Source organism: Calidris pugnax, unplaced genomic scaffold (genome assembly GCF_001431845.1).
Source record: "Calidris pugnax isolate Ruff unplaced genomic scaffold, ASM143184v1 scaffold111, whole genome shotgun sequence".
Taxonomy (NCBI): domain Eukaryota; kingdom Metazoa; phylum Chordata; class Aves; order Charadriiformes; family Scolopacidae; genus Calidris; species Calidris pugnax.
In genome coordinates this window covers 2,085,846-2,098,607 of record NW_015090872.1, presented here as the reverse complement: position 1 = coordinate 2,098,607, position 12,762 = coordinate 2,085,846, and the positions used below count along the sequence as shown (strand labels likewise).

At 40.6% G+C, this 12,762-nt stretch overlaps 1 protein-coding gene across 1 annotated transcript in view; it reads right to left on the bottom strand.

Annotated features, from left to right (window-relative positions):
- VEPH1 (ventricular zone expressed PH domain containing 1) overlaps nucleotides 1-12,762 on the bottom strand; it is an 82,995-nt gene that overhangs the window by 45,102 nt on the left and 25,131 nt on the right. Inside the window, exons 5-7 of the mRNA XM_014945814.1 lie at nucleotides 11,354-11,520; nucleotides 9,639-9,848; nucleotides 3,010-3,230 (exon numbers count right to left, since the gene is read on the bottom strand). Coding sequence (XP_014801300.1) covers nucleotides 3,010-3,230; nucleotides 9,639-9,848; nucleotides 11,354-11,520 — 598 coding nt within the window. The remainder of the gene's footprint in view (nucleotides 1-3,009; nucleotides 3,231-9,638; nucleotides 9,849-11,353; nucleotides 11,521-12,762) is intronic.

Here is a 12,762-nt window from a genome sequence, read left to right as displayed (position 1 = left end):
AAAAAGCACCTCTGAGACTGAATAGCTTGCAATTTTGTGACAGTAAGGGGCAACAGAGCATCGCATGGTTTTAATTATAGTCTCCACTAACTGCATGTAAAATTCCCTGTGTCAAACAACTCCAAGCCAGCCATCGTTCTGAAGAAATCAGTTTCTTCTTGTGTAAACACATGATTCTGGAAGGAATGGTTATAATCCAGCCACACATTTTAAAATCCTGTTATCCTTTCACAGCATAAATACTCTGGATTGCTGCTCTTTAAAAAACACTGCAGTTCAGCAACTGCAGCAGCTCTGGAGCTAGGAGGGTATTTCCATGTCGACATCTGAACCAGTCCCACTCGCAAGTCAGAAGAAATGCCACTTAAATCAGCAGAGAACTCTTATTTTAGCCCTAAGCACTGCTCCATACTTTTCTTGTCTGATTTAGCTGATACTATGTTTGATTTAAGCCCGAATTGTAAACCCAAAGGATACCTATAAATTGCAATTGTGAAAAATCAGTGTTTTGCTCTGATCTGATAGCCACATTGAGATAACAAGATGATGGCAGCTGCAAGTATACAAGAACTGGGGTCATAGAGGATTAGGCAGATGAAAAAAACAAAAGTAGAACAAAGAGGCAGATGGAGAATAAGAAATAATTTCAGAAATGTTTGTTTGAGAGAGCCCAGGCCCCGCCACTGGCCCGAGTCAGCTCCATGGAAGGCAGACATCTCCCAGGATACTGTTCCTTACCCAGAGGAGCACCAGGAACACGTTCTCCTTCCCATCGCTTCTGGCTACACTCACACCCGCCTCATGGTGAGCGCAGCTGTATCACAGCCACTGTCCCATCTCATAAAAGCAGCAATTTATCCAACAGAAAAGTTAAAAACTGACAACAACAAAACAAATAGTGTGGAGGAAAGTCTATTTTATGTTCCTTTTGCAGCAGAAGGAACATAAGGCCAAACTCTGCCCACCCTCAAACCAGAATAAACTCTGAGCAGCTCCACTGCAGCCCTGGGATGAGGTGGGTGCGTTTGAATGGTCACCCCCACATATTGCCCTCCAGCTTCTGGCCCCCTGACCCCACAGCAACGTTCATGCTCTCAAGACAACAGTTACATTTTCGTTCACTTATACGCACGACTGCGTTGGCACTTGGAAGCAAACACAACTTAAACAAGCAAACAACCAAAGCCTTTTCCTTTCATGCTCAGTATAATGAGTAGAGTTTTTTCCTGAAGAAAAATAAGGATGTTTTCTGAAAAATTCACAAAAAATATTGTTATTTCCTCCCTTTTCCTCCCCAACCTCTCCACCCATAGAGTATTTTGCATCTGTAGCCATACTCGCACAGATGAAGAAGCTTCTACTCCTCAGCAAAGTGAGTCCTTAACAAAGGGGAATTTTAGAGAGAAACGGGGAAATGCAGCAACGTTTTAATGAGAAACTCTTCTTCGTTTTTAATGTTTTTATCAGCTCTAGAGGTAAACGTTAAGCACAGAAGGTAATAAGGAATAGGAATATCACAACATTTTAGCAAATAAAGCAGTTTTTCCACCATAAATCAAGGGACCACAATGGGCTGTGTGAATAATTGTTATGCTTTGTTACTGAACCCTCAGCTCCTGTCCTGCTTCACTGCAGTTCCCAGAATACGTGACACCCTTCTGGTCTCCTTCATTAAGTGACATCTGGCATACTCTCTTTCACAGCTGAACTTGACTAGTTTGGCAAATACGTATGTCATTTTGTGCTCACTTTGCTATCTCCACCCAGGCTTTTTCACTATCTTCAGTGAAACTTTTCATAAAGCAAGTGCTGAGGGCTCAATTTCAGCAGAGTTTTCTGCCACCAGGTGAAGTTTGGACATTTCTTAAGACCTTGTAAAATGCGGGATTATATTAGGGCTCCTCTCCTTTTTCATTTTTAACTCTCTCCAGGATACCAATTAATTGTTTCTCGAATGACCTCAATGTTTTGGCTCCAACTCCACAAGTCTGTCTCCAAGGCTATCCTTCATGGTTATGAGTTTTCTGACATCTGGGTTAAATTTTATCACACAATTACTATTCCTTTGTGCCCTCTTGACCTATTCCAGTATACACAGTGCTAATTATAAGTATCTCCCTAATTAAAAGTGACTACTACCATAAATTTAAATAACACGTTCTTACTGTGATGAACACAGCAATGGTCCCAATTCTTTCTTAGGATGCACATTTAAAAGAAGCTGAGTGAGTAGAATATCTTTTTGTACATGCTTGAGAAAAAATTTTCAGACTTTCTTTCAGCAAACCTTTATCAGGGAGTTACGCCAGTCATTGTTCTCATCAGCTTCAGTAGTTAACTGCTAGAATAAACTCCATTATAATTGTGCAGCCTGACTTCACTGATTTATTTTTAACTGAAGCTTTTTAGATTGCTTTAGTCTACTTATCTAAGACATGGCTTTCTTCCTATTCTTTAAGTGCTAAAACTTGAACAGCTTCTTTATTCTTCGGTGCCAAATGACGCAATTTCTGTTGTATGATGTTCCGAGGTCATTCGGCCTGGTAGCATGGAGCTGGTGTCTGCAGTGTGCCTACAGCTCTTATTGTCACCCTTTAATTACAGATTTCTTTCTTTAATTACAGACACGTGCTTTAGTGTCGCTCGTCCTGATGCTTGCATTTGAAACGCATACCTCAAGTTACTTCTACAACTAGGGATGCTGTCTATCAGGTGCCTGTAAACTATTTTATACGCTCCCCTGACCCTATAAATAGGGTTGTGTGAGTGTATAGGACTCACAATCCAACAGCTGAGTGAGTATATACTGGAATGATGCAAGAGAGATTTCAAGAGATCAAAGTGAAAATGGCGATTTAGCAACTTATAGAAACTGCAGCGCATCTTGCTTCCAGCTGATTTTTCATTCATCATAACTTGTATATATTTAATACAAATTTATACTGCCTCACACAGCCATGGAGCCACAAAGCCACAGGTGTGGCTTTATCATACAAAAACCAGCTTTACCTGGCTGCTGATGTGTTGTCATTCTCTAGCTGTCGGACGAGGAGCTTGGCTATGGCAGTGAAACTGTTGCTCATGCGGTAGATGTCTCTGCTCTGGGTGCCCAAGATGCTCGAGAAGGTGTCGGTGAGACTCTTAATTTCCAGCAAAAGAATATGGTGAAAGGAGTGCTCCATGTTGGCCAGCTGGTTCACCAAGTACATCAGGCAAATTCTGGCTCGCTCCTAAACAACACAAGGAGGCAGAAAACAATTTTAAACAAATTATTTCATTGTTTGCTTGTGCAAGAGAGGTTTGTGTGCATGCTGCTGATCCAAACATTTTCATAGGGGAATAGTGGCTTCCCCACGATAACTAACAAAAAGGCAACTACATCAAACACAGAGTTTATTTTTGTGTACTATTGATGTTATACTTATTCCTCTTGGTATTACCTAACCCAGCCTAACCTTGTCTCCTCCTCAAACCTAGAGTCAGAGTCCATCAAGTCTCTTTGGAGAGTCCTGCATTGCTCTAGGGTGGTAAATCAGCCTGGCTGACTGCACAGAGCACCGCCAGCAGACCTAGCTCCCCTTTCATCTTCCATCAGCCTCATAAAAGCCTGGCCAAGCTACCTCAGCTCCATACACCTAGTTTCTGTGCTGTTAGTGGCAGTCAAGTCTCTCACAAGGGGCCAAGTGCTCACCCACGCTGCACCAGTTCACAGAGTTTTCTCCTGCATGGTCTTTTTTCCTCATGTTTGTACCCGACCTGTTGCACATGGAGCTCACAGAGGTATTAGCACGGACACAAACGTGTCATTATCTGCTGGGAGACCTCAGCTCAGTCCAGAGCAGATCCCACGGCTCAGGTCTGCACTGGTTTGTGGCACCACGTGACCCATGCTGGACTGTGTTTTTCTGTCTTTGTTACAACCTATTAATGGGTAATTTCCAGATTTTTGCTTTGCCCATGTTACTCTCCAAAACTGCAAATAATCAAGCGTCATCAGGCAATTGCAGTGAATTCTGCGTACGCCATTGGCCGTTACAAATACTTAGCCAGGAGCAAACATCTATTTTTCAAACCATAAAGTTGAACCAAAGTTGTGTTCCCCAATCACAACTTCCTTTCTGGACCTGCTGGGTGTTGCTGATTTGCTATATTTAGCAGTGTCACCTAAGTGACTGTCATCACCAGTGCTATCCAGACTGAGCGAGACTCCTCTGGCACAGCGTCAGCAGAGGAGTGAGGTGCAGCGGGCAGGAGCAGGTTCCATCAGCACCTCCTCTGGCTAATGGTGAGAGATTAAAGTACCTTGTAAATCACAGGGGGGGTTCTCTCCTTTCATAGCAATTCACTGAGGAGCAACGCTCAGATTAGACCCGTGACTAACACTGCAACAAAGAGAAGTTTAAGACGAGATTTCATTTTAAGATCTCATCACAGGCGATAAGGCGCTGCCTGGCAGCTGTATCAATCACTGCCAACGCACTGAAGTCTGATATGCCCTCTGTAGCCAAAGTTTTGCTAGCCAATTTATCAGAGGGATGTGATCATGCCAATTTATCAGCAAGATCACATCCCCCACAAATTAGAATTAAAGGGCCCGTTTCAGATCATAATATTCAGCATGCAAATATTTTCTAGCAAAGATACTTTATCATCTCTGCTTGGCAAGGGCACACAATTCCACTTCCAACTATTTCTGTATGTACATGTACAAATTCACATACTAAAACACAAAATCCAAAGGTAAAGAAACGCATTAGGGATCCTCTGTTTTGTAACAATTGTCCTAACTGTATTAGGTTCCACAGTCCTAAAAATAGCTAAGTGGGAAGAGCAGTAGAGAAAGCAGCAATTAACTCAGGAGCTCATATCAGATCCTGCACCAGGGTAACCAGGCATGGCTCTGCTCAGGGAAACCCACTCGGTGCTCAGCAGATTATTACAGAAATTGGGAAATATTTTTGCTTTTAGAAGCAAAAATGTGCTGAAATGCCCTGTGCTGAAAGGCAAGCAAAGGCACTTTAGGAAAATAAAAAATTCTCTTCTTCCCAAGGGGTCAGCAGAAAAGGAGTGGAAGTCGTGTGCCATACACATCCTTGAACTGCAGGGCAATAGCATTATTACCTGGGCTCTTCTGGGACCATGTAACAGGAGAGGAAAAATTGCTGAAAGTTTGATTCCAAGTATAGCTGGGCCATAAAAATACATGGGGGACTTTGGCAGAACACGGCCCAAGCATCACAAGTGAGACATTTTTTGAAGAAAAAGTCAACTTATTTTAAGCAAAAGAGGATCCGCTACACCGTGCCATGACAGAGATAAATGAGAAAAGCCTATCAGACAAATTGCTTCCCTTCAGCCATATGGGAAAAAACTACAGCTACATCCTCGCCTGGGCTGGTGTGGCAGAATGAGATTTTTTCTCAATGGTTTGAAAGACATTGACTTTTTGGTACATATTCACTAGTTTATTTGGAAGACAATCCTCCCTCCAAGAGATAAACATAGGCTCAATTAACATTTAAAACACATTTTTGTTTCCTAAACAAACTGTGCAGCAGACGTAACTGGAAGAGAAGTTTTGACCATTTTCATGTCACTTTGATCCAGCTGGAGTGTCTCCAGCCATGCTGAAATGCTGCTACTCGCCTGGAGTGAGGTAAAAGAACAATAAACTTGACGGAGTAATATAATATGTAACTGTTATACAAAACAAAATTACAGCAAAATAGCTCAACATGAAAGCAGTCATTATTCCTCCCACAATTTTTATCCAAAATTTTTCAGAAAGCCCGTTTGGATATACATAACCCATTGTTATTTTAACAATGCTTATTTTATGTATTCTTATATTTTTTCATAACCATCCCTTGCATTTTATTGCACTACATCTGCCAGTAGGTGAAGATCTTAAACACAAGCAATGAGGTGTGGTGAAGTATTTTGCTTTATCTTAAAATCAGGCTCAGGAGACCACAAAGAGAGATCACAAGGCTTTCAGAAGTAACTCCAGTTTCCAGTTGGTTCAGTTATTGGAAAAAAAGTTATTAAAATGTTCAATTGACCTTTGGCTCAAGATGGTGTTTTGCTTTGCGCAAATTTATGGTTAAGGCACAAGTTCTGATTTCAACTTCACCCATGAGACTGTCCCTGACATCAGCAGAAGTGGCGTGTATAAACAAGGGGGTAACATTTAAAATGAAGGGATCTATTTTCAGCCAAACCTCTCATCTCTCCAGGGGTCTGCCTGAACTGCCAAGGTGGAGACCGCAGTTCAGTGAAAGCACAAGAGGTTGCCTCTAGAAACCAGCAGAAAGGATTCTCTGTTCGTATCTGCAATCTATACCATAAAGGGCCAAGCCTCAATCCTTGCTGCCTCTTTTCCCCAACTAAACCTCCCAGTGAAATAAAATGTCAATGAATAAAATTCCAACACTACCACTGTTTCATTTCCCACTTGTTTTGCTTGGCGGGGAAGGGGATGCTGATGCACGTCTATAAGTACGTGCCAGTGGCATATCTGTAACACGGCGCCGTTACAGGAAAGGGAGGAGGGGGAGAAGTGACAACAGAGGTTTCCAGGAAGGCATTGCCATGACGGGCTGCGAGGCGAGACCATCAGCAGCACATGTGTCTGCAGGGACCATTTTGCGCTTGCGCATTTCTATTTGGACCTCATCTGAATAAACTAACTGGCTGCAGCAATGCTTGTAACTTAGTAGTTACGCTTATAGATGAGAATATTATTTTAGTTCTTTCTTGTGGGTGCACTCATTGTTATATTCCGAGCCTTTAAGATCCGTCCAGCTTTTATGATGCCAGATGTGTTTCTACTTATTTTATCGCAGGCTGATTGTCTGCATTGCAGTGAGTGATGCTCCATACATCAGTGAAATTCGCGGCATGTTCAAAAAAGCATTTTTTCCCTTTCAAGAACCTTGATCTTCATGGGAACATCCAGAGACATGACCAATCTCTTGGCTCATGATAGGGTGCGGGCAAGATCCGCACTAGAAGCTGCTGGAGTAAAGCAAACAAAACCTTTACAAGGGAAAAGGAGGAGTATGAGACACCCACTGTATTACTGAACACACAAGAGCTGCAAGGACCCTTTGGGCACCATGTCTGGTCTGCTGCAACCCCAAGCAGTTGTGGACCAACAAATGCAGTCTGCTGCTTGGGCAGCAGCTTGCAGCTTCTTAGAAAAATAAGACACATGACACAGGACATAATGCCAGTTACTGGACACTTAAAAGAGAGAGACTGGAGATTAATTATTCAATGCAGGCTGCCCAGGCTGCGCCTGTAACACTTGGTAGTATGCACACAAACCAATGGATTAAAATGTATGAGGAGTAAACATTCTGCAAATGTTTTCATTGTAAACTTTGCTGCAGTCCATAATTTCCAACAAAATATGAAATACAGCACGTGCAGTTGGTTCCTTGCTTATTCTTGGTATAAAAAAGTAACAAAACCAAAGAAGTGAAATAAATTCTGTCCCTTTTAAGTAGCAGAACACAGCAGGAAAGAAGCCTCAGAAACACCCTCAACACAACACCCTAAAATACAGAATCTGAATTAAATCCTTAAACTCTGATCCCAGCTATGCTAATTTGAGGATTAGCTAGTTATAAACTGTAAAGCTTCTAGGAGATGTTGACTCTTATGTACTAAACACAGAATTAAATTTGGTCAACTGCAGTTCTTATAAAGGTGAATTTTGCTGGGGACATGTAAGTAAACAAGGAGAGAACACCAAACTTCGTTTGGCTCACAGTCTTCAAATGTGATTTTTGCTTCTGCCCCCAACAGAAATAAGATTTACAAAGCCAAACCAAATCTGGTTTTGATTCTTATAAGATGAATTGCATTTTAAATGAATATAAAGCTCAAGATCAGTATAAATAGCAAGTATAGTATCTTCCTGTGCTGTACCCACAGCAATCAGACACCCGTCACCATTGACACGGACAAACTCCAGTTGACTTAGTGCAAGTTTTGCCTCAGGACTACTGAAAGGGCATGGAAACTGTGGGATTCAGTTCTTTGCTGAAATTAATTATCCAGGTTACTGTATGGCAGGCATCAGTGCCGCACTTCAGCAAATGGTTAATTTATTACATACCATTCATTTTCTGCTATATAATCTAGTTTTGTCACAGCCATAAAAATTGGAATTATTTACCAGAAACTTTTTGAATTCAGCATAACATTATTTTTGCATTAGAGAACCATGATTTGATGTGGAAAGAAAACATCTGTGAACAGTGGTGAAAGACATGTAAGCTCATACCTGGGAATGAAAATAAAATCTCATCAAGAGTCATGATATGTGATAGGTAAGTCTGACCAGTTTGGTGTCCCCAGGACACCCAGTCTTGAGCAAACAGGTAGTTCACAAGCTAATAGTGGTAATCAACTCCAGGCTGTGTTTTTAGGAGCCAGGTATAGGAGCAGGGTGAGATGGGTCTTGTTGGGCATTTCCCAGTGCCAGCAGGACAGGCTAACATTGAATCTGCACAAGCAGCATCCCTCTCCACTGGGGACGTGGGGATCTTTGGGCTGCTCATTGGAGCTGGTGTTCTGAGGAGAGCAGAGGGCTCTGGGTCCTGACAGCTGCCCAACAGTGTCTGTACACTCTGTTTGGGTCTGTCCACAACACCTGGATTAAGTGAACATCACTCCCGCATCCAAACTGGAGAATTATGACTATAGCAAAAACTTCTGTGCAAATTCATTATGCTGTCATGAAACTCCCATCTTTTTTTTTTTTTAAGAATCTGTCACTGTAAATCCTTTTCATGCGTAATGTTCCCATTGGTTCAGATCCCAAACCAAGATGTTCCTGTGATGAGACTTGAGCCAAGCACCACCACTGAGTGTTTTCATTATGAAGACATTTGTCTGAAGTATACAGTTAACTACTGCTACAAAGCCAAAATATCTGGCTTACACTGTACGAGGAAGTTCATATTTCACTGCATGATTACAACATTCCTGAAGGCTATATGCATTTAAAATATGATATCATACAAAGAGTGTGCAAAATATGTTTTTCTTTTTCTCTGCCTTCCATTTCACGTATAGGTATACTGCGATCTAATTTAGCTAAGCCCTTGGAATAGCAACAATTATGTACTTTTATCAAATAGGAGTTTTAGCCATTCCATAAAAAAACAATTCACATAAACAGAACATATATGTGCACAGACTAGATACACAATAAATAATAATAACAATTTATATATCTATCTTTACAGTTATAAGAATATAAGTATTAATCTTTTTCATGCTCATTAAGTCCTTCTAGAAAGTTCCTTTCTTTCCCACTAACCTACGCTCCATTTCTGCAGAGCCTGGTTACTACCTGACTGTTCCTTGGCTAAAAGATCAAAGGACAGTCACAGTCATTAAAATACCACATCTGATTTTTAGGGTACTTGCTCTCATAGCCATACAAGTACTACAGTCTAGATTTCACATGGTCTTACGACCAGGAATATGTTCTGGTAATGCAGTCTCCTTACTCATGAAGAAAGGAATACTTAGATGTATTACTTTATACAAGATTTAGAAAAAAACCCCAACCAACCCGACTCCAAAAACAACCAACCAACGACTTCTGTTTTTAAACTTACCTCATCAATATGTCCAACAGCTCCAAAGATCTTTGCTGTTTGCCCAATCAAACTTGGAAAACTCTCACCAATTTCTTTCAACATCGGAAGAAAGGAGGCTAAGGCTGTTGGTTCATAGCCAGCTATTTCTATAAGTATGTTTAGAATAATGTCACTATGGTTCGGGTCTCTCAAGTGTCCAAATAGAAATGGAATACACTCTTTCAGCACCTATTAAAAAAATCAGACAGAAGCAAATTGTGTATATTTGTTTTAATTGTGAACACATATTACCAGAAGAGGTACTGTACAATGGAGTGATAAAAATAAAACACTAGAATTTGATTTAGTAAAATAGTTTTCCACCCTTGCTGACCTTCGCACAGAGCTATTGCTGAGGTCAATCAAAGTTCAGCTCAACATATGGAACAGGAGTAAGCTGTATCCTTGAAATATTGCAGTTATGCATATATAAGTAAGGAAATGCCCAATTGTTAAAAAAGACAAAAAAATACCCTCACCAAAATATTTCCCTTGCTCTGGGCCAGTCCTATACTTTTTTGATTAAAACAACACAGGACTTAGCCTTCCCCAATGATACAGTAAATTAAAGTACTAGTAGAAATTTTTGGTTTCCACTGGAAACTAAATAACATGACAAGGTTAATATCTGGAAGAGAGATAAAAATAAGATGCAGGATCTTCACTGCACAAAAAAATGCTTTAGGCAAGTTGTCATTTTTTTGTAACAACACAATTTTCAAGATGCTGAGGATCTAGTCCTTAAAACCACTTTACAAACAGGATACAGTGTATACAACTATTGACTGGATGATTATTTTCAGATAAACACACATGTACACTAATACACCTCTGATTCAGAGAAACTGTTGCATCTGTGTAAAAGATATTTCAACACAGAAATGTGGCATAAAGTGACCCGTTCTGGTTTTTGGGTGGGATTTTTTTTGAGGATTATCAGTTTTATCAAGTCGATACTTACCGCTCTGGCAGGGTGGCTGAATAAATTGTTAGTAGTAATATAATAATAATAGCAATATTGATAATACCAAGCAATTTCAGATATGTCAGCTCCAGAATGGAACCCCAAAATAGCCAGCGGTGTACAACAGCCCCCTCCAGCTGATGAGTCCATTGCTTCCAAAAGTATCTCTATTTCGTCTGGGACTGTGTACTATAGTAAAGTTTCCTTGGCTACCCAGGGAAAGATACTAACTACTGTTGATTCTTCTTTTCCAAATATTTTATGAATTTCATAAATTCACAAAGCAGGTCGTTTGGTGCCTTGTTCTAATGCATTGGGTGCTGTCAATGACATGTAATTTCCAAAGCATTCCTAGTCAATTCCTAACTCATTTTTATTTTCCTTGATATGTAATTTAATACATTTCATATATTCCAATAGAAACATAGTTAAGCAAATTCGTACTCTGCTGACAGAGGAAGAGCCAGAAAAGTAGAAAACTGGTTTAACATGAATGTTTTCGTCCAGCAGAGTCATTGTTATGTTCTCTTTATGATTAGATGGAGAATTTGGAATGAAATTAAAGAATTCATGGGGAATTAGCGTAGGAAAGCACTGTCATGCATGTTATGGGACTCCTCACTGTTCGGAGAGCAGCTAGCAGACAGACCTTGCCAAGTCATCTGAAACAAATAAACTCCTCCAAAAGGAGGTGCGGCATTTAGCAGTAAGATCTTTCAAACAGTTTTACCCCTAGTTCCTTTTTCCTGGCTACGATCTGGAAGAGCCTGAGGAGGTGGTGTTGTTCGGCTTGATCCAGCTGAGCCATCAGTGCCACCAGCTCCCTCAGATGGGGGTTTATGGGCTGTGGTTGCTTCTCGTACAGAGCAGGAAGGACACGCAGCAGCATCGAGTTCCCTAGAAAGGAGCAAATGAAAGGCCAGTGACTCTCTGTATGTCCATATCCCATAATGAGAGAGAGCCCTAGAAAATCAGCACACCCCTGGAGACACCACTTTTTAAGAATCATCAGTACAAATACAGGGAGGCATAAAACACACTGGAGAAAAATACATACTGGGCCAAGAAGACAAATGAATAACCTAAATAGTACAAATCATTCCAGGTATAAGACCATAGGTGTAAAAAAAAATAAAAATCCTATTACTTACAATTTTCATTCTCAAGTACAATATCATGAGAAGACTGCTTAATGAGCTTTCAGATTTGGATGGTGCTCTGTTGACTCCTAGACCAAACTAAGTGTGATTTAAATTAACAACAAAACAAAACATAAAAAACAAAAACAAAAAGAAAAAAGAAGGCTAGAAAGCACATAAAAGCTGTATTTCTCCTTTGTTGAGATTCAGACTTTCAAATTAAATAAGCAGCATATGGAAAGAATAGTTGGTTCTTAAGAGAACTAAACATGCATGACAGTAAATTTGAACATAAATAGTTAAGGATGCCATTTCCAGGAATAGAAAGGAGCCAGAGAGAGTCAACTGCAGACAGACAAAGATATGCAAAACCCTCTCTCACACATTCTCTTAAGATGTCTGTGCATAATTCAATTTGAAGCCCAGGCTCATACCAAAATATATAACTTCACATTGCTGTACATGCCTGCCTCGATATATTTAAGTTTCACTTGAGCAACATATGGAAAACATCTGCCTATTGCAGTGTAGCATGGCTCCTTTTGTAAACCCTTGAAAGTCCTTATGGTCTCTTTGGATTTGGTTTCCAATAGGAACTAGCTCTCTGGCCTGCTGCTTTTTCTCCCATTTAAATCAGAGCCTTCCAATTTTGGAAGATAAGCAGGTCACTTCATGGATGGTAGAAAAAGGATATATGGGTCAGACTGGACCACATCGTGCCTTTGCCAGATACAGAAAATGCACCCTGAGACACTGTTAGGTCTTGCAACATCACCTCTGAGCCAAGTAACTAACATATAATTCATTGCAGGTTCAGACAACTCTTAGTCAAGCAGCTTGTAATGATCCCTAAGGGGTCCTTATGGTTGGGAGGAGCGCCTCCATGCTGCTCAGCCAGCCACACTTCTGCATCCTATCTCGAAACATTTGTTCTGCTTAAGAATAGTTGGCTTCCAGCAATTAGCCATCCTCCTCCTCTGTACAGCCACTGCCACTCTAA